General features: G+C 44.2%; 2 protein-coding genes across 4 annotated transcripts in view; one reads left to right on the top strand and one right to left on the bottom strand.

The window, feature by feature from the left end:
• The window catches only part of FBXW7 (F-box and WD repeat domain containing 7), a 216,734-nt gene extending 211,797 nt beyond the window's left edge, over positions 1–4,937 (bottom strand). For both annotated transcript variants that reach the window (XM_043484526.1, XM_043484518.1), the window contains exon 1: positions 3,838–4,937. The gene's annotated coding sequence lies outside the window, so the exon portion shown is untranslated. The remainder of the gene's footprint in view (positions 1–3,837) is intronic.
• Positions 4,938–5,110: 173 nt separating this feature from the next.
• LOC122451659 lies at positions 5,111–9,592 on the top strand. Of its 2 annotated transcripts, XR_006272497.1 has the most exons (2): positions 5,111–7,579; positions 8,811–9,592. XR_006272497.1 is itself a non-coding variant. In XM_043484558.1 (1 exon), the coding sequence occupies exon 1, from the start codon at positions 5,111–5,113 to the stop codon at positions 5,564–5,566; it is 456 nt and encodes a 151-aa protein (XP_043340493.1). In that variant the 3' UTR covers positions 5,567–8,478. The 2 variants fall into 2 exon arrangements, 1 of the variants encoding a protein (XP_043340493.1); XM_043484558.1 differs by lacking the exon at positions 8,811–9,592 and having other exon boundaries at positions 5,111–8,478.
• Positions 9,593–19,806: the final 10,214 nt, after the last annotated feature.

Below are 19,806 nucleotides of genomic sequence, written 5' to 3'. Positions count from 1 at the left end.
ACTGTCTTTACTAGCAGATCAAGTCAACCCAAAAAGGCCCTTTAAAGTTCATCAAAACATGGTTTCACCTGCAGAAAAAATGTGGAAAATAGAAGGTGAGAAGAGAAGGCACACATGGCATATATTCCAAGTCCTAGACCACCTTCGATCTAGCTCCCTGTCTAAATAGCTATGGCCATTTCAATTACTGCTCTGAGGAAGAGGCCAAAGAAGCTACTAAGAAGGTGAATTCAAACTAAGGAACGCAGAAAAGTGTGAAATATGTATTTCCTACCTCATAATCCTTAATCCTTGTTAGATGCTGATGATACTGTGCTCTGGTCAGTCGTGTCCAACTCTTATGAGGCCCCACAGACTGTAGCCCACCAGGCTCCTTTGTCCATGGCATTTCCCAAGCAAGAAAACTGGAGTGGGTTGCCATTTCCTTCTCCAAGGGATCTTCCTGACCCAGGGATCACACTGCATCTCCTGCATTGGCAGGTGGATTCTCTACTATTGCATCACCTGGAAAGCCCTTGTTAGAGAACACCCTATATGGAAGTTTCACCACAAAAATTTTAAATATTTTTAATTTCTTAAAGATCAGTCTTCCACTGTCTACAAATGCTTCGAAGATGTCTAAATTCTTTTAAGTGCCAAATTGGTTTTTGCTTGTTTTTTAATAGAAAGGTTTTTAAGGCATTTTCAGCATGCTGTGCCAACACAGGGATATCCCCTCCATTGTATGGGACACAAAGACACGCACCAACTGCAGCAGGGGAAGTAGCCTTCTCTGCCAGCTATTTTTAGCCCCACTTCGTCATGTTAAAGACCAAACTTAGGATAATAATGAAAGGCAAACTTTTAAAAAGATGAGTTTGATGAAACAGATCTGTCCCTTCTTGTACAAGTTCCTTAAAACTGAAATTTTATATATTCTTCTGAACTTAATCTCAAAGGACCTATATAGCCTATAAAAAGCTTGTTAGCTATTTCAAAGATAATCATATGCCCTAAGACTGAACTGGTGGCCATGTTTAAAGGTCATTCCTTCCTTTTCAATTTCAACTCTCATTCACTTTCAGTCTCATCCATTCTTTGTTCTTCCTCTATCTTTGCTAACTTTAACAAATTCTCCTCCTCCCAAGTAAATGTACCCATTTTTTGGCTCATTCTCTCCATAAACACTATACAGAAACCATAGTACTTAATAATGACTCCCAGTTTTCAGCATATCACTCATCATTTTACTGTTTTGAAACTGAATCAGTATCCAAGTTTAACCCTAAAATTTGATGTCCAAAACAAAGTCCATTGCCCCATTTTTTAATTACTCTTTTTAAGAAACCACTGCTGCTGCTGCTAAGTCGCTTCAGTAGTGTCCGACCCTGTGCAACCCGGCAGACGACAGTCCACCAGGCTCCCCTGTCTCTGGGATTCTCCAGGCAAGAATACTGGAGTGGGTTGCCATTTCCTTCTCCATAAGAAACCACTAGTACCATACTAACATACTGGGAGCATCTTCTTTTTCACTCTTGCATCTGTTATAGCCCTTCAGTTAACTGTGGTATAAAAATGTTAGTTCCCTAGAACACCAAAATCCTAATCCAGGTACAATGCCTCTTGGCCTAAAATACAATTTATCCTCAATGGTCTAAAACTACCCTCTAAAAAACACTTCTCTCAATTCATTCTTCAGGCTGTAAACATGTATCCACACAAACTGACCCTAAGTCTACTCAACAAATTCCCGCTGTATTCCCATAAGTTAACTTCCTAATTACATCTGTCCCTCACACCCTCCAGTTTCAAGAGTTCTAAACATTTTATCTCCACTTGCTCTTTTCTTCCAAAAAAACAAAAAAACACCTTCCCCTGACTGAGATACTCCAGTAAGTTTTGTATGGTCCAACATCAGTATTTCTCTAATGAAACTGGTACCAACAGCAGCCAACACAGCAGTCACAGATGAAAACTAGTCCATTCCCCCTTTCCTGTGATTCTGTGCAATTTGTGTTTCACTGCCTCTGCCACCCAGACACAAACGCATCTCAAAGGCAGGGGTCCCCAAATACTTTGCTGTTTCTTTGCTGCTCAAATATGCAATAAAACAATACCATGATTTTTAACCAATGTATAGTCGAAACAGTACAAGTCTTAAAGCTGTAAACAACTTTGATGGAGCATAATCTACGCTCAAATTAGCTTGTTGCTGTCCTCCTTTCCTCCCCACCAAAAAGAGCCTATGCAAAACTAGATTCCTCTTTCTCCTAACTTTGTAAAGTATGGAATACATGACTTCCTCAAGGTCACAAAATAACAGATATACAGACCTTCGGTTTTGACTCCACGTCATTACATACTCTGCTCAATATTTTGATGTCAGTATCTATTCAAAAGAGAATATAAGACTTCTAACAAAAGCATAACAAGAACAAGGCATACAAAGAGAAACAAAACACCTGGAGAAGTTCCAGAGGAGGGCAAAGTGATGATGAGGATGGAAAAAATTATTCTAAGACAGACAAAAAGTCAGGAAAGATGATGGTAAAGAGAAACAATCAACATCTACAAAACCAGGAAAGACGAACTCCAACTTGTTGTAGCAATTCTCAAAACACAAATTTGGGATGTGTCTTGAAACTTGAGACAGGTTTGGGAGAAATAAACGAACTGTTACATAGTTCAGGGGCTAATAAACTTGTAGAATTCATTTCTTCAAAAGAGAAACAATTCAGGATGAAAAGTGTTTTGAGAAAGTTTTAAACAAGATCCTGAATGAAAAGAGCATAGATAACTGCATTCCCACAAAGTTTCTACATTCATTCCCAATAAACTTCTCTCAGCAGTGGCTTCAGAGAGTCTGAGCTCACACAGCTGTCTGCAGGGGCCCTAATTCTTAGTACTGCCTATGTTCTGTTAAATAGAATTCCACCATATGCTTATGGTCTGTACAAATATATGAAATGTTAATTACTTTCCTGCACCTTAATTTGGCACACGGAGAGGATACCTAAATTACAAATAAAAGATTTTACAGATTTCACTTTTAAAATAAGAGGAAGAACATTCTTCTTCAAAGAATTAAACATCAGAAGGTTCTCCTCACTGTATAGAGAAACATGAGGTAAATAAGCAAAGCTTGAAGTCATCAAGCAGGACATATGCTACTAAAAAAAAAAAAGCACTTAAGGAAAAAATTTAGTAGCTTTCATAAACTGGTTAAAGTACTAAATTCTCTCCCCCAAATCAGTTGCGATTCATAAGAACTCAGAATTTCCTGAGTAACTGCAATCTGTTAGTGTCCTCCGGATACACAGGAATTACACCCAGGAAATGAGAAGGTAAAAAAATAACTCCTATACCAGTTGCTCCTGAAATGAAATCTCTCAAAGAAGACTGACCAAAAAAAAGTTTTACTTTCTGGGGTTCACAGAGTCAGAGGTTCCCACTTGGGAACCCAAATGAGTTGCCCAGGGCCAAAAACTACAGCGCAGTTTCCCACACGGTGTACCGGGAAAAGAGATATTACAGAGATGTCCTTTGTGCGCACATAGACTCGGGCTTCCTCAATTTCCTTTTGCCAATTACTGACCAAAAAGGTATAAGTGTTCACTCTGAAGAAAGACAGAACTCCTCGAAGAGAAACCTGTGTGTACCCCACGTATCCAGCGCTAAAGGTCACAAAACACAGGGCTGCCGGATGCCTCTCCTGGCAGCGAGGACCAAGGTACCCCTCTCATCTACACACTCCCAACACTCCTGGAAAACATTGGCCCAACTCCAGAGGACGCCCCAGCATCCTCCCCCTTTCTAAATACCCCCCACCCCCGCCACTCCCTTTCCCGGGGAACTCACACTTTAGAGAAGAACCGGCGGCGCTGAGAAACCGGGCTGCTTCCTGTCCTCTTCGGGACCGAGGCGGCAGCCGCGGCAGCTCCGGCACGTCGCTGAGCAAGAAGCGGGGCTGGGATCGCCAAGCCGGGCGGCCACCCGGGTCTCTTCCGCGCGGCCGGAGCAGAGGCGGCGGCGGCGGCCCCGCTTACCTCCTCCTTTCCTCTTCCTGGGTCTCTTCAGGCTGGGTCTTCTGCCCGTCCCGGGCCACTTCTCCCCGACAGTCCCGTTTGGGAGGCTCCGGATTTTTGTCTTACAAAGTTTCTTCTGGGCGGAGGCTGCGGCCGGCCCCCCGGTCCCCCCCGGCCCCGCCGCCCTCGGGGCTGGGGCGGGGAGGGGGCTCTAAGAACTCCTACCGGAGTCCCGCCGAGGAGCCGGGGGGCCGGCGACGGGCCGAGAACGGAGACCCCCCCCGAGGGGGCAGAGGGGCGGGGGAGGGAAGGGAAGGACGGCGGTGCCGGTCCCGCTGTCCCCGCCGCCCCGGCCGCCGCTTCACATCGGGGTCCCCGCCCCCCCGGCCGGGGGGCGTCTGCCCGGCGTGGAGCCCCGGCTCATGCACTCCGCGGCGAGATGCTACGGCCCCGGGCGGGTGGCCGAGGCGGCGGCGAGGTGGGGGACCCGGCCGGCTCCGCTCGGCGCCGCCCCCGCTCCCGGCTCCCGCATGTGTCGCTGCGGCTGGGACCCCCTCCCTCCACCTTGGGGGTCCCTCGCCCCGCGCCCCGGGACCAACAGAAGCTCCGGCCCCTCCTCAGCGTCCTCTCCCCGCCGAGCAGCGGACTAGTCCCGGCCCGAGGTAGCCACCTCCCTGCCCCCCAGCCACCGGCTCCGGCTCCGGCTCCGGCTCCGGCGTGTGCAGCCGCGGCTGCCGGCCGGGAAGGTGAGGGGGGGAGAAGAGAGGTGGCCGCGGCTCCCGCCGGCCCAGGTCAGGGCAGAGGTCCTGGCGGCGGCCGGTGCACGGGCGCTGGGTCTCTCAGATGCTCCCTGGCTCTCACGCTCGCGGCGGCGGCGGTGGCGGTAGCGCCCGGAGCTTAGCTCGCTGTCTCCCTCGCTCAGTGCGGGGCTCTCGCCTCACTCCAGAGAGAGGGGCGGGAGGAAAACGGCGCGCAACAATGACGCAAGTCACCTAGCAACCGCTCCCCCCACCCGCCCTCCCTTTTCTCTCCGCTCGGAGGCTCACTCCCCTAGTCTTTTTTCACCTTTCCGATCACCCCGCCCTAGGCGCCTCTGGCGCGCTCTGATGACGCTCCAAGGGAAGAGGAAGTCGGGCTCCGCGAGCGGGTGGGTGCGCCTCGGGCCGCGGACTCGGTGTCGCTGCCGCCGCCTCTACGGCCGCGTCAGAACAGAAGAGAGGAAGGGGAGGAGCCGCGTGGAGCCTAAGCTGCCGCCTGAGCTTACCCCTGACCCGAGGGCGGTGGGGAGAGCTTGCTCTGTAGCGGTTTCCTTCAGAGCAGGTGGTGACTGCTCCTTGGGGAGTAAGGAGGAGGCCCAGGCCGCGCGGCCTTGCTCGGGCGCGCACCACCCGAAGGTGAGGCATTTGGCCCCAAACGGGCCTTCGGAAAGCCCAGCTGCTCGAGAAGTTATCTTACATCTTGATCCGCCGCACCTGCTGGAGGGCGCGAGCGCCCCACCCTTCCCCTGGTGTGGAGCCACACCAGCGCCCGGTGACGCGTGGTCAGGCAGAGCAAATGTTTGATGAATGAATGAATGGCTCCCTCACTCGCGGAGCTCAGAGGAGTTTGACGGAAGTCCAAGCGCTTTGTAAACTGCGTAGCATTGTAAAGATACGAGTTGTAACACATTGCTCTTACCCCTCTCCACCCCAAGGAAATGGGGCTGCGGCTGAAGTGAGGAGTCCCAACCTAAGTCTTTAGTGAAAAAGGAGGCGAATTGTTGGGACGAAGGAAGGGAGCCGTCCTCCCAGGGATTTTGGAAGGATTTTTGACGTTTCAGGAGGAGAATTTAGTACTGCCTCCCTTTTAGGAATCTTTCATGTTTGTGGCTTGGAGCTTTGGAGAGCTGGTATTGGTTGTTAATCAGTGTCCATTACTGTAATCAAGAAATTTTGGCCTGTGTTTCAGGTCTGACTCAAAGGCTATTTCCTTTCTAAAATAAATATTATTACTATTTATACTGGTTTTCCTACAGGTGTTATCCTGGAAAGTAAATTCAAGTAAAAACTCATGAAGTTGACAGTGTAGTTCCCTAGGACAGGAAATTTTAAGATAAAACGATTTCAGAATCCTCAGAAATCTGTCTTGCACCTGTCCTGATGAATAGTGTGAGAAGGAGATAAAAGCAGGGACGAAAGGAAGCAGATTCCGCAGTTGGGTCTCTGGACTGTGGCGCGCCTTACCTCTTCCGGAAGCAGCGACAGTGACTATTACAGATCTTTCTACCTCAGGGGATAAGGGGCAGGTTTTTATATAAGATGTGAGGAGGTCAGAATTTCTGCCCCTTCTGCCACCACCATATGCAGATACATCAAGGAACCTTGTAACTGGGTAAAATACACGGGCTCATTTTTATTAAAATGCTGCAGAAAAAGTAATGGGAGGAGGGGGAGGGGTGGGGACGGATATTGCCAAAGCAAGAAGAGACTGATAAAGTAGCCTTGCCCATCTCTCGTTCATCCAAGTTCTAAGAGCCAGGTTAACTCTCCTATGTTTAAGTTACCCTAGATTTGACTTCTTATGACCAGTCCCTGCCAGATCCTTCCAAATAAGACTCAGAAGGAATCTGAACAGCAAGTGATGGCCCCACATGGCTACATGTGTAAATCATTTTGGGTTTTGCTCCTCTTCCTAATTTTTTGATGGAAATTGAAGGAATAAAATAACACAGATTGAGGGGATTTTGTAAAGCCTAGCACCACAGATTTTGTTAACTTTGGCTATAAAGAATGCAAACATCAGAGCTCTGCAACGCAGCAGAGGACACCTCCAGGGAAGTGTGTAAACCAACCACATGGAGCTTTTCAGCAGCCTGATTGGTTTTCCTTGTCAGTGGTTCCACCAGAGAACCTTGGTGCTGAGGGGCAGAATAGCGGGGAGGAGAGCCCTCAGCCAACTACTGATCAGCTTACAGCTGCACTAGCTTACTAGGCAAGACCCACCCACTTCACCACCCAGTATGCTAACTGGAGGAAACAGCTGGAACTGGCGGCTGCAGAAAAGGAAGCTCATACATTGCAAACTTGGTCTGCATCTCTTCAGTGCTTTCATTTCTTATGGCTCCAGAGAAGAAAACAACTGGTTCATTCGAAATTCAAAAAAAGAAATCTGAAGTTTTAGGTAACAGAGTTCCTTCCCTGGTTCATCAGTTTGTTTATAACAAAGATCTGCATAGTATGTTAAAATATAACAGAAGGATATTTGTATAGGATTCTTTTCTACACTTGGAAGTGAGCTCGTATGAGAAACTATTTTATCAGCTTCATTATCCCACATCAGTAGTTTTTGCTGTAAAAGATTTCATAAGCTAAATTCTCTAGCAGTATTTCTTTCTAGAAATTCCATCTACAATATTCAATTACCTTTAGTGGTTTGATTGTGAAATATGCTTTAAAATGCATAAAGCAGTTACTCAGTAAAATGAGTAATTGTGAAAGAAGCCTCCATGTAACCAACCAGATCAAGAAATGGAACATTTCCAGCACCCCAGAAGTACCCCAGTGACCTTCCTGAATACCTTTCCCTCCCTTTTTGAGGTAACTATTATTCTAACTTTAGTGATAGCCATTTCTTTGCTTTCCTCTATAGTTTTATTACAAGCATGTATATCTCTAAACAACATATTATTTGGTTTTGCCCTTTCTCTTGGAACAACAGTATGTAACCTGTTTTGATTACAGCTTTTGCTCAACATCTTTTTTGATCCATCATACATTGTTTGAGTTGTTCATATAACTGTAGTTTGTTCATTTTAATTGCTGAGTTTTGTGGTGTTCCATTATAGCAGTATGGCATAATTTATTTAGCCATTCTATTGTTGACAAATACCTGGTTGTTTCCAGTTTGAAATTATTGTAAATACTGCTATAAATATTTCTTACATATGTATTCCATCACATCTGAGTTTCTGTATGGTATATACCTGGGCGTAGTCATGTGTGTTCTAAATTTGAATGAATGATTCCAAGCTGTTTTCTAAAGTGTTACACTCACACCAGCATTGTATGAACCTCATGGCTCCAACCCTCAACCACGATTGATAGTCAGTCCTCTTCTGCCTTGCCAGTCTAGTGGGAGTTTGAGCTTGCATTTCCCTGATTGCTGATGCTGAATGAGGACCTTTTCATATGTCAACTGGCCATTTGTATTTCTTTTGTGAACTGTGTTATCATTTTCATGCCTAATCACTGAGATATCCAATTTTCCAATATCCTTTCCAGTCCATATTTGAATAATATATGTCAGGTAATACTACCAAATGAGTTACATTTGGGACAAATTCTTTCCAAAATAAGAATAATTATATTAATAGTTTGTCTAATTATCTCTTACGAATTTGATGATAAACTTCTTAAAAGTGGGTCTATAAGGCTATTATTTTTTGCATTCCAAAATAATGTCATGCTTTGAACTATTAAATTGTTGCTGGAATCCCTCACGGTACTTTGGTGTGACTTAGTTTTCCTCAAGTATGTAGTCAGATATTTATTCAATGAACCTGTGTAGCTAAACTCTTGCTTTGTATTTTATAGGCAACTGTGTAACAAACTGTTTCACCTGCACAAATTTTTTTTCATTTCCAAGTTTCATTCATTTTATGAAAGTTACAATGGCTTTTTCTTCCCTCCTAAAATTCCTGCTAAAATACGTTTTGTTTTTCTTTTTAATTTTACCCATTAATATCAAATACATACCATCCATGTCACTATCTGACAAATTTTCCCAAGGTATTCTATTTGACTATTTTATCATGTTCTTCTCTGTCAGTTCTTTGTTTAGAGAGAGTGATATTTTAAGATTGGATGAAGACTCACAGAAATTAAATCACTTAACCAGGGTCAGAAGATTAAGTAAAAAGGAAGCCTGGACTCAGCCCCAAGTCTTCAAATAGATTACGCTTGCTATTACATCATACTGACGCTCAGGCTTCTGGAGCAGCAAGGTAAATTAGTTCCCCTGGTCTATGGAGTGTTGTTCACATCCACATGGCAAACCTCATATTCTACCACTGGATAAGGTTATTTTATTTTAAGCATAATAGCTTTAGAATCAGATTAAGATTGGTACACATAAAAATAAAAGAATAAAAATTTTAAATATTAATATAAATAAGTGCTAAAATGGGGCTACATGGAAACCTGCTTTTAAAAAAAGTTTGGCCACTCTCCCCTTCATCCCTTATAGCCAGTCTATCACTTGACCCATGGCCTCTTCAGAGAATAACCATACTTCCTCAACATTTGAAAGAACTACAAAATAAAGCAGTGGTTGGTCATATCAAATGATGCAGCAAAGGCCCTTGGATTTGGTGATCGGCTCCTTAATAATATCATAGTGCTGTTAAAAATGTTGGAAGATACCAGAGCTTGATGACATTGTTAAATACAAGAACACATCAGTCTAGAAAACTTATCAACTGTTTGATGAGATTGTCCCTGTGTGGCCTTCATCATCATCTTGGTTTGCAAAAAGATTGATTCTGAAAATGAATGATAGTTGACTACTAGTTATAATGGAAAATTGAATTAATAAATTTGAATCACTTGTTATATTTGATAATTTAGCTTTAAAGTTTCAGAAGAATCTTTCATTTGATTTTGTCGTTAGTAGTCACTATCTTTAGTAAAGTCTAGCCATTATTTTTAAAATAAAATATTGAGTGAAACAGTTAAAGAAAATGACTTCATAAAAATATTAAGGTGTGCTTACATGTAACTTAACTTTGAAAAGGAAAGGTTTCTAAATGTTTTGGCTTGAAATTCAAAGTTGATTTATTGAGTTAACAGTAGGGAGTTGCTAAAGGTACTAGGATCCATAAATATTATTTGTATATTTTTGGTCTTCCAAGGAGTAATGATATAGAGAAAACATAAAAGGATTAGAATATCTATCCAAAGCATAGAATTTTCACATTTACTTCCCCATTTAATGAACAGAAATTTACTTATCCCCTGTTTCCTAGCACTGGACTAAGTGCTGAACATATAATGGTGAAAACAGTGGTGTCCGGGCTCCCTGGAGTTTGTAGTCTGGTGCCAATATGTCCTTGGCTTCCCTGCTGGCTCACAGCAAAGAATCCACCTGCAATGCGGGAGACCTCAGTTTGATCCCTGGATGGGGAAGATCCCTGGAGGAGGGCACGGCAACCCACTCCAGTATTCTTGCCTGGAGAATCCCATGGACAGAGGAGCCTGTGGGGCTACAGACATTGGGGTTGCAGAGAGTTGGACACGACTGAGTGACTAACAGCAGCAGCAGCCAGTGTGTCCCAAGCTTGGTACTTCACCTCCGCTAATACCATCTAAGCCTGTGTGAACTCTCTGATGATATATTCTTTCCTTTCAGCTGGGGGAAAAGTGCTTCACAACACTGTGTTGGTTTCTGCTATACAACAATGCAACCCAGGTATATACCTCTGTGTGTGTGTCACTCAATCGTGTCCGACTCTGTGTGTATGAGTCGCTCAGTCGTGTCTGACTCTGTGTGTCTGTGTGTGTGTGTTACTCACTCAGTCGTGTCCGACTGTGTGTTTGTGTGTGTGTGAGTCACTCAGTTGTGTCCGACTGTGTGTGTGAGTCGCTAAGTCGTGTCCGACTCTGTGTGTGTGTGTGTTACTCAGTTGTGTCCGACTATGTGTGTGTGTGTGTGTCACTCAGTCGTGTCCGACTCTGTGTGTGTGTGTGTCGCTCAGTCGTGTCTGACTCTGTGTGTGTGTGTGTGTGTGTGAGTCACTCAGTCGTGTCCGACTCTGTATGTGTGTGTGTCACTCAGTCATGTCCGACTGTGTGTGTGTGTGAGTCACTCAGTCGTGTCCGACTTTGTGTGTGTGTGTGTGTGTGAGTCACTCAGTCGTGTCCAACTCTGTGTGTGTGTGTGTCAGTCGTGTCCGACTGTGTGTGTGTGTGTCACTCATGTCGACTCTGTGTGTGTCTGTGTGTGAGTCACTCAGTCATGTCCGACTCTGTGTGTGTTTGTGTGAGTCACTCAGTCGTGTCGACTCTGTGTGCATGTGTGTGTGAGTCACTCAGTTGTGTCCGACTCTGTGTGTGTGTGTAACTCAGTCGTGTCCGACTCTGTGTGTCTGTGTGTGTGTCACTCAGTCGTGTCCGACTCTGTGTGGGTGTGTATGTGTGAGTCACTCAGTTGTGTCCGACTCTGTGTGTGTGTGTGTGTGTGTGTATGTGTGTGTGTGTGTGTGTCAGTCACTCAGTTGTGTCCGACTCTGTGTGTGTGTGAGTCACTCAGTCGTGTCTGACTCTGTGTGTCTCTGTGTGTGTGAGTCAGTCGTGTCCGACTCTGTGTGTGTATGTGTGTGTCACTCAGTCGTGTCCGACTCTGTGTCTGTGTGTGTGTCACTCAGTCGTGTCTGACACTGTGTGTATGTGTGTCACTCAGTCGTGTCTGACTCTGTGTGTGTGTGTGAGTCACTCACTCGTGTCGACCGTGTGCATGTGTGTGTGTGTCAGTCGTGTCCGACTCTGTGTGTTTGTGTGTGTGTGAGTCACTCAGTCGTGTCCGACTCTGTGTGTGTGTGTGAGTCGCTCAATCGTGTCCGACTCTGTGTGTGTGTGTCGCTCAGTCGTGTCCGACAGTGTGTGTGTGTGAGTGTGAGTCACTCAATCGTGTCCAACTGTGTGTGTGTGTATGTGTCACTCAGTCGTGTCCAACTCTGTGTGTCTGTGTGTGTGTGTCACTCAGTCTTGTCCGACTCTGTGTGTGTGTGAGTCGCTCAGTCATGTCCAACTCTGTGTGTGTGTGTGTGTCAGTCACTCAGTCGTGTCCGACTCTGTCTGTGTGTGTGTGTGTCAGTCGTGTCCAACTCTGTGTGTGTGTGTCATTTAGTCATGTCCGACTCTGTGTGTCTGTGTGTGTGTCACTCAGTCATGTCCGACTCTGTGTGTGTGTGTGTGTCGCTCAGTCGTGTCCAACTGTGTCTGTGTGAGTCACTCAGTCGTGTCTGACTCTGTGTCTGTGTGTCTGTGTGTGTGTGAATCGCTCAGTCGTGTCCGACTCTGTGTGTGTGTGTGTCGCTCAGTCCTGTCCGACTCTGTGTGTGTGTGTGTGTGAGTCACTCAGTCGTGTCCGACTCTGTGTGTGTGTGTGTGAGTCGCTCAGTCGTGTCCGACTCTGTGTGTGTGTCGCTCAGTCGTGTCCGACTCTGTGTGTGTGTGTCACTCAGTCGTGTCTGACTCTGTGTGTCTGTGTGTGTCACTCAGTCGTGTCCGACTGTGTGTGTGTGTGTGTGAGTCGCTCAGTCATGTCCGACTCTGTGTGTGTGTGTGTGTGTGAGTCGCTCAGTCGTGTCCGACTGTGTGTGTGTGTGTGTGTCTGTGTGTGTTAGTCGTGTCCGACTCTGTGTGTGTGTGTGAGTCGCTCAGTCGTGTCTGACTGTGTGTGTGTGTGTCACTCAGTTGTGTCCAATTGTGTGTGTGTGTGAGTCACTCGGTCGTGTCCAACTCTGTGTGTGTGTTAGTGTGTGTGTGTCAGTCGTGTCCAACTCTGTGTGTGTGTGTATGAGTCACTCAGTCGTATCCGACTGTGTGTGTGTGTGTGAGTCAGTCGTGTCCGACTGGTGTGTGTGTGTGAGTCACTCACTCGTGTCGACTGTGTGCGTGTGTGTGTGTCACTCAGTCGTGTCCGACTCTGTGTGTGTGTGTGTGTGTGTGTGAGTCACTCAGTTGTGTCTGACTCTGTGTGTGTGTTTGTTTGAGTCACTCAGTCGTGTCGACTCTGTGTGCATGTGTGTGTGTTTGAGTCACTCAGTCATGTCCGACTCTGTGTGTGTGTGTGAGTCGCTCAGTCGTGTCCGACTCTGTGTCTATGTGTGTGTCTCACTTAGTTGTGTCCGACACTCTGTGACCCCATGGACTGCAGCCCGCCAGGTTCCTCCATCCATGGGATTTTCCAGGAAAGAATACTGGAGTGGGGTGCCATTTCCTTCTCGAATGTATATGTGTGTGTGTATATATATATGTATACATATACATATGTACATATACATATATATATACATATGCTTCCCTGGTGGCACTGGTGGTATAGAATCCACCTGCCAATGCAAGAGGCGTAAGAGACGTGAGTTCAATCCCCAGGTCAAGAAGATCCCCTGGAAGAGGGCATGACAACCCACTCCAGTATTCTTGCTTGGGGAATCCCATAGACAGAAGAGCCTGGTGGTGGGCTGTGGTCCATAGGGTGACAAAGAGTCAGACACAACTGAAGTGACTTAGCACATAGGCATAGACAGATAGATAGATGACTGCTTTATTGTCTTGATAAGCAAATAAGTGATCACAGGCTAGAAACCTTCAATCTTACTGTCATTTTTCAGATTTTTCACTATGACAGTTTTTTTAAATGCACTGAAAGAATAGTATAACTTCTTTTCATACACCTTCCACCTAGATTCAGTCATGGTTAACATTTTGCTATATTTGCCTTATGTACTTTTTCTGAACCATCTGAGACTAAATTGCAGGCATCCTACTGCTTCATCCTTTTCCTTAGGTAATATTTCAGCAGATATCAATTAAGAAAAGAATATACCTAAGCCAAACCTTTAATCAGACCTAAAAAATTAACAAAAATCTATATCTAAATTTAATTCCCATTTAAATTTTCCTAATTGTCCCAACAGCATTTTTTTCCAGCTTTGGTGGGATATAATTGACAGATAGCATTGTATCACAGTAAGATGATTTGATGTGCCTACAAATTGTGAAGTGATTACCACAATAAGGTTAACAAAGTCATCACCTCACGTAGTTCCCTCTGTGTGTTTGTTGGGGTACTTAAAAGTAGTTTAAAATCTTTTTTTAGCAAATTTCAAGCATAAAATACCAATAGTATTTTTATCGCTGTGTCCTGCCCCCAACTTGATCCAATCAAGAGTTCACATATTGCATTCTTCAGTTACATTTAAATGTTTAAATGTAAGTATTTTTAGGGAAACGAAAAACTGGACTCTCTAATACTATTTGGCAGTAATTGCTTTACATTATATCATTTTTTTAATGTTATATTTTAAGTCCACTAAGAGCATTCTATAATTTTAGTAAAGGGTGGTCTTTTCTTCAGTTGCTTTTTCACTTGCCTTTGACTCCATGCAGCTTTAGTAGTTGGGGGCCACTCACTGGGGTACTGAGCACTTCCCTGTCTGCCAAAAGTAATCTGTACATTTTCTCAGATGCTGTTTCCTTCCACCTTTGTCCCTCAGTGCCTGCCCTGGAAGGCCCTGCCCTTGATCCCAGCCAAAGTCCTCATTACCTGTTTCTCCTCTCCTTGAATTTGTCCTGACTTTATAGGCACCCTTTCAAGAGCATCTAACTCTCAGTCCTTAGGTTCTCTTATTCTCTACCTGTCTTCCAGGTTACCACAACCTCTGCTTAACTCTACAGGAGTCTGTACCTGATTTTCTTCACCTTCACCAGAGTCCTTTGTAACAGAACCCACCACCACTGCAACCTGTCCCCAGTAGTATGTGCTTAGCTTATTATAAAGCAAGGAAGAACATACTTGACAAGAACCTAGAATGTGCTGTCCCTTCGTTTATCTTCACAAAACCTTCCAAGTAGATGCCAGAGGCTCACATGCCTTTTTCCTCTTCCTGGTCACAAAGGAGGCCTTTCCCAGCCTCCCTTGCATTTAGGCTGGAGCCACATGATTAGTCTGGCCAGCAGAACATGGGCAGAAGTAATGTCTGTCATGTCCAGGCTTGATCCCTAGTTTCCCATGGGATAATTAGTTCCTCTGTCTATAGGCTTAGAGGCAAAGGATGTTCAGATATTGGCTCACATGCCAGTTCAGTTCAGTCGCTCAGTCGTGTCCAATTCTTTGCAACCCCATGAATCGCAGCACGCCAGGCCTCCCTGTCCATCACCAACTCCCAGAGTTTACTCAAACCCATATCCATCGAGTCAGTGATGCCATCCAGCCATCTCATCCTCTGTCATCGCCTTCTTCTCCTGCCCCCAATCCCTCCCAGCATCAGGGTCTTTTCCCATGAGTCAACTCTTCGCATAAGGTGGCGAAAGTATTGGAGTTTCAGCTTCAACATCAGTCCTTCCAATGAACACACAGGACTGATCTCCTTCAGGATGGACTGGTTGGATCTCCTTGCAGTCCAAGGGACTCTCAAGAGTCTTCTCCAACACCACAGTTCAAAAGCATCAAATTTTCGGTGCTCAGCTTTCTTCACAGTCCAACTCTCACATCCATACACGACCACTGGAAAAACCATAGCCTTGACTAGACAGACCTTTGTTGGCAAAGTAATGTCTCTGCTTTTTAATATGCCATCCAGGTTGGTCATAACTTTCCTTCCAAGGAGTAAGCGTCTTTTAATTTCATGGCTGCAGTCACCATCTGCAGTGATTTTGGAGCCCCCAAAAATCAAGTCTGACACTGCTTCCACTGTTTCCCCATCCATTTCCCATGAGGTGATGGGACCAGATGCCATGATCTTAGTTTTCTGAATGTTGAGTATTAAGCCAACTTTTTCACTCTCCTCTTTCACTTTCATCAAGAGGCTTCTTAGTTCCTCTTCACTTTCTGCCATAAGGTTGGTGTCATCTGCATATCTGAGGTTATTGATATTTCTCCAGGCAATCTTGATTCCAGCTTGTGCTTCCTCCAGCCCAGCATTTCCCATGATGTACTCTGCATATAAGTGAAATAAGCAGGGTGACAATATACAGCCTTGATGTACTCCTTTTCCTGTTTGGAACCTGTCTGTTGTTCCATGTCCAGTTCTAACTGTTGCTTCCTGACCTGCATATAGGTTTCTCAAGAGGTGGGTCACATGCCAGAAGGAGTCCAGATTCCTCAGCTGCCTCTTGGAGAAGCACTATCTGACCTAAATCAAACAGTGAACAGAGCAAAACATAAAGTTAAAAGTTGCAGAGTTTAATAGCAAGTCCTAAGAATGCAACCCTCTTTTGTTATATTTTTTTATTGAAACAGGAGTTCTGAGTCCAACTCAAACTATAAAAGGACTTTTAGGGAAAAGAAAACAAAAACACTAGGGATTGACTTTTCTGTCAATCCACATATGAGAACCACATATGAGACCATCAGTCCCCTCCAGATAGGTGTTCAAGGCTTCCTTTTCAATAAACAGGTTTCCATTTCAAGGATGAAGATATCCTTAGGTTCTTCAGCCTTTTATTCCTGGATTGACATTTCTTTTAATAACCAAACAAAATATTATGACCTACCATCTTATATGTCTGTATGAGGAAAAGCCGATTCTTCTCCCAGCATTTCCAGCACATCCCCATTTAGGTCTCATTGACAGAGTGGTGCCTTGGGGCCACACATAGATCTAAAGAAGACTTGAGTGGTATTTTAGCTGGGCAGGTTGTCCAAGGAGAGGTTGGAGTTCTGTAAGGAAGGAAAGTGGGAGGAATAGACCAGGAGAGGGAAACTAGCAGTGTCTGACCCACTTTGTCTTAGTCTGTTCTGACTGCTATAACAAATTACCATAGACTAGGTGGCTTATAAGCAACAGAAATTTACTCCCTACAGTTCTGGAGACTTGAAGCTTGAGATCAGGGTGCCAGCATGGTCGGGGGAGGACCTTCTTCCAGGTCACAGACTGCTGATATCTTGTGTCCTCACATAATAGGAAGCAGAGGGCAGCCACCTCTCTCCTAACTGTAAAGGGCACTGACCTCATTCATGAGGGCTCCACCTTCATGGCATCATCCAATCCTCATGACCTGGCACCATCACGAGAGGGAAAGGGGAGGGGGTGGAGGAACAGAATAGGATTTCATCATGTGAGCATACAGTCTGTAACTCCCTTAAAGAGGTTTTTCTTAGAAGGACCCCACCTATCCCAGAGACAAAATGCCGATGTCAAAACCCCAGAAATAACTACCCTGGTTTTTATTTCATATAGCAGTTCCCCCAGTGCTTGGCATGCAAATATCAGTAATATGTCAAGTTTTCTTTTTGGCTTCTTACAGTTTAAAAATTCTAGCAACATACTTCAGGTGCATTTTTAATAAATTAATTTGTGATTTCCAGATGGTTGGCTTTTAATCTCTTACATCATCATTGCAAAGCACATTTTATTGGTTGCATTTTAAGCTCTTTTTTTTAGACCCAAGTGAGTGATTAAATATTCATTTCCCTTTTAAAATCCAAAATAAGCATTATTTTTATTTAGTTTAAAACTACCTGAAATTCACAGAAAATTGCAAATACAGTATAAAGAACTTTTTTTTAAATCTTGAGCTCCCATTTGGGAGTAAGTTGCCAACCAGATGCCCCCTCACCCCCAAATATTTCCTGGGGTGCTATCAGTCACTTTCCCACATAATCACAATATAACCATTAAAATCAGGAAATAAACACAGACCATTTATATTACCCAATCCTAACACCCCCTCATTAAATTTCATTTTTCATCCCAATAATATCCTTTATACCAAAAAAAAAAAAAAAAAAATACAGTTCAGAATTGTCACATGTCTTTAGTGTCCTTTAGTCAAAAATCTTTCCTCAATCTTTGTTTGACTTTCATGACCTTGATACTTTTGAACACCACAACTTCTGTGGGGCTTCCTTCAGTTTAGGTGTGTTGTGTTTGGCAGCAGTACCACCAAAGTGATGCTGTATTCAGATGACTCTCAGTTTTGATTTGTCCCATTACTAGCAATGCTCTCTTTAACCACTTGATCAAAATGGTTGATCAAGCTTCTCCACAAGGAAGTAACTCCAAAATAAAGTTACTATAAATTTTTTTCTGTTTTGAATTAACAAGTATTAATTTTGTGAAGAGATAAAGTTGTTGCTGTTTAGTCGCTGAGTCATATCCAACTCTTTGCGACCCCGTGGACTGTAGCCCACCAGACTCCTCTGTCCATGGAATATCTCAAGCAAGAATACTGGAGTGGGAAGGAAAGTGCCATTTCCTTTTCCAGGGGATCTTCCCATCCCCGGGATCAAACCCACATCTCCTACACTGGCAGATGGATTCTTCACCACTGAGCCATCAGGGAAGCCAGAGAGATATATTAGCTCTAAATAAATACTCTATTCTTATCAAGCCTTCACTTTACTTTTATTCACATTAGTGTGGGTTCCTGGTTTCCTATTTTGTTCAATAGATTTTTTTATTATTTGTTGCAATGCTTATATTGTCTCATATTTCACCAGCGGGAACCCTTTCAAATTGGCTCATCTGTCATTCTGTCCCATCCTTCTGTATTTTCTTTTTTTCTGGCACAACAAAATGTTCCCTGCTCATGTTTTTCCCTGCCCCAGTGTTGCAAGTGGCCATTTCTTCAAGGCATAGGGTTACCAAATATAATAAAGATTAATAAGGTAAATTTGCATTTCAGATAAATAATAAATAGTGAAGATATATCCCATACAATAATTTCTTGTTTACTTACAGTTTGCTATATTTTCATATAGTAAATCTGGCACCCTACCAAGAAATCCTGGTTCCCTGACGTGGCAAATGGTATTTAGAAAACCACAATCAGGATAGGTCCTCTGGTTGCAATTTGAGTTCACAGCTCTCTCGATGGACAGAGGTAGGGAACATGTATACACACACACATGTACACATTTGTATCTATATTTATATATCAACATTGATGCCATATAGATATACATACATTGCAGTCCATGAGTTCACACTGATAACTTCTAATTCCAATCCTGAAGGTGCATCCGGGTTCTCCCTCTCCATGTTTACAACTTCATTCTCTGAGGGCGAGAACCCTGGCTCTCATTACTGTTAATACGTACTTGTTTGATCAATGCCTTGGTGTATACCAAACTCGCATCACCGACCCTGCCCCCTCCCCTGGGAGGATGCCCTGTTTGCACTCAGATTCCCGTGCTGGCTCATCCCTACAGATGGATACTCTCTCACCCACCTCAGCACATGCCACCCCACAGTGGGGGTGACCTCTTCGCTTTGCTGAGATCTGCCACACCCCCGTGGGGAGCCTCACCTCCCTCCTGTGCCCCCACCCCACACTCGGCCAATCTCCACGTGACTCCACACCTGCCCTTTGTGGACACACTCCCCACCTTCCTCTAAGGACAAACATCTTCAGATACAAATGATACTTAAGTAAGAAGCTTGTGTTACTTTTCTTATTCATGACACTCATAACTCATAACATGGGGTTTTCAAAGTAAAAGAGGCTTTGACAAAGGCAGCTGGAAAAACAAGGATATTTTTATTCTTTTGCATTGAGCTGATGCTAACCATTACTTACTGACTAATAGTAAAAACCCAAGAGAAGTCAAAATTAGAAATGCAGACCTCTGTTTAAAAACCTGTTTGTCTCCACTTCCTCTCAAAAACCCCTAAATTAACAGGAAAGGAATAAAAAGGCAGAAGAAATACAAAGAGCACAGGAGATGAGAGCAGAGAGGACATTATCAGGAAATTCTAGAAGATAGAAAGATAGACAAGGAATGACTAACATAGAGAAAATGAGGCTAAAACTTACGTTCCTTCAGCAGACGTTCCTTCAGCAGAGTGTCCAGCAGTAACCAACCAACCCCTCATGTGAAATCCTAGAAAATGTCAAAAATTGAAGTCACTGGTTACTCTGACATACAGAATAAAGTGAAAAACAGGCTTATTCTTAAATGTGAGTGACCAATCAAGAATCACCAGACACTTGAGGGAGGTCTTATATGAAAGCAAAAATGAAAATTAACCTGGAGAAACCTGAGACAATGCAGAAGAACAAAAATACCAAAGATAGTGGGAAAAAGATGAAAGTCATAG

Source organism: Cervus canadensis, chromosome 1 (genome assembly GCF_019320065.1).
Source record: "Cervus canadensis isolate Bull #8, Minnesota chromosome 1, ASM1932006v1, whole genome shotgun sequence".
NCBI lineage: Eukaryota > Metazoa > Chordata > Mammalia > Artiodactyla > Cervidae > Cervus > Cervus canadensis.
Note: the sequence above shows the minus strand (reverse complement) of the source record. Positions and strands in the feature narration are given on the sequence as shown.

Excerpts from the sequence above, each read along its gene's own strand:
- LOC122451659 (XM_043484558.1), top strand. The coding sequence starts at position 5,111 with ATGACGCTCCAAGGGAAGAGGAAGTCGGGCTCCGCGAGCGGGTGGGTG.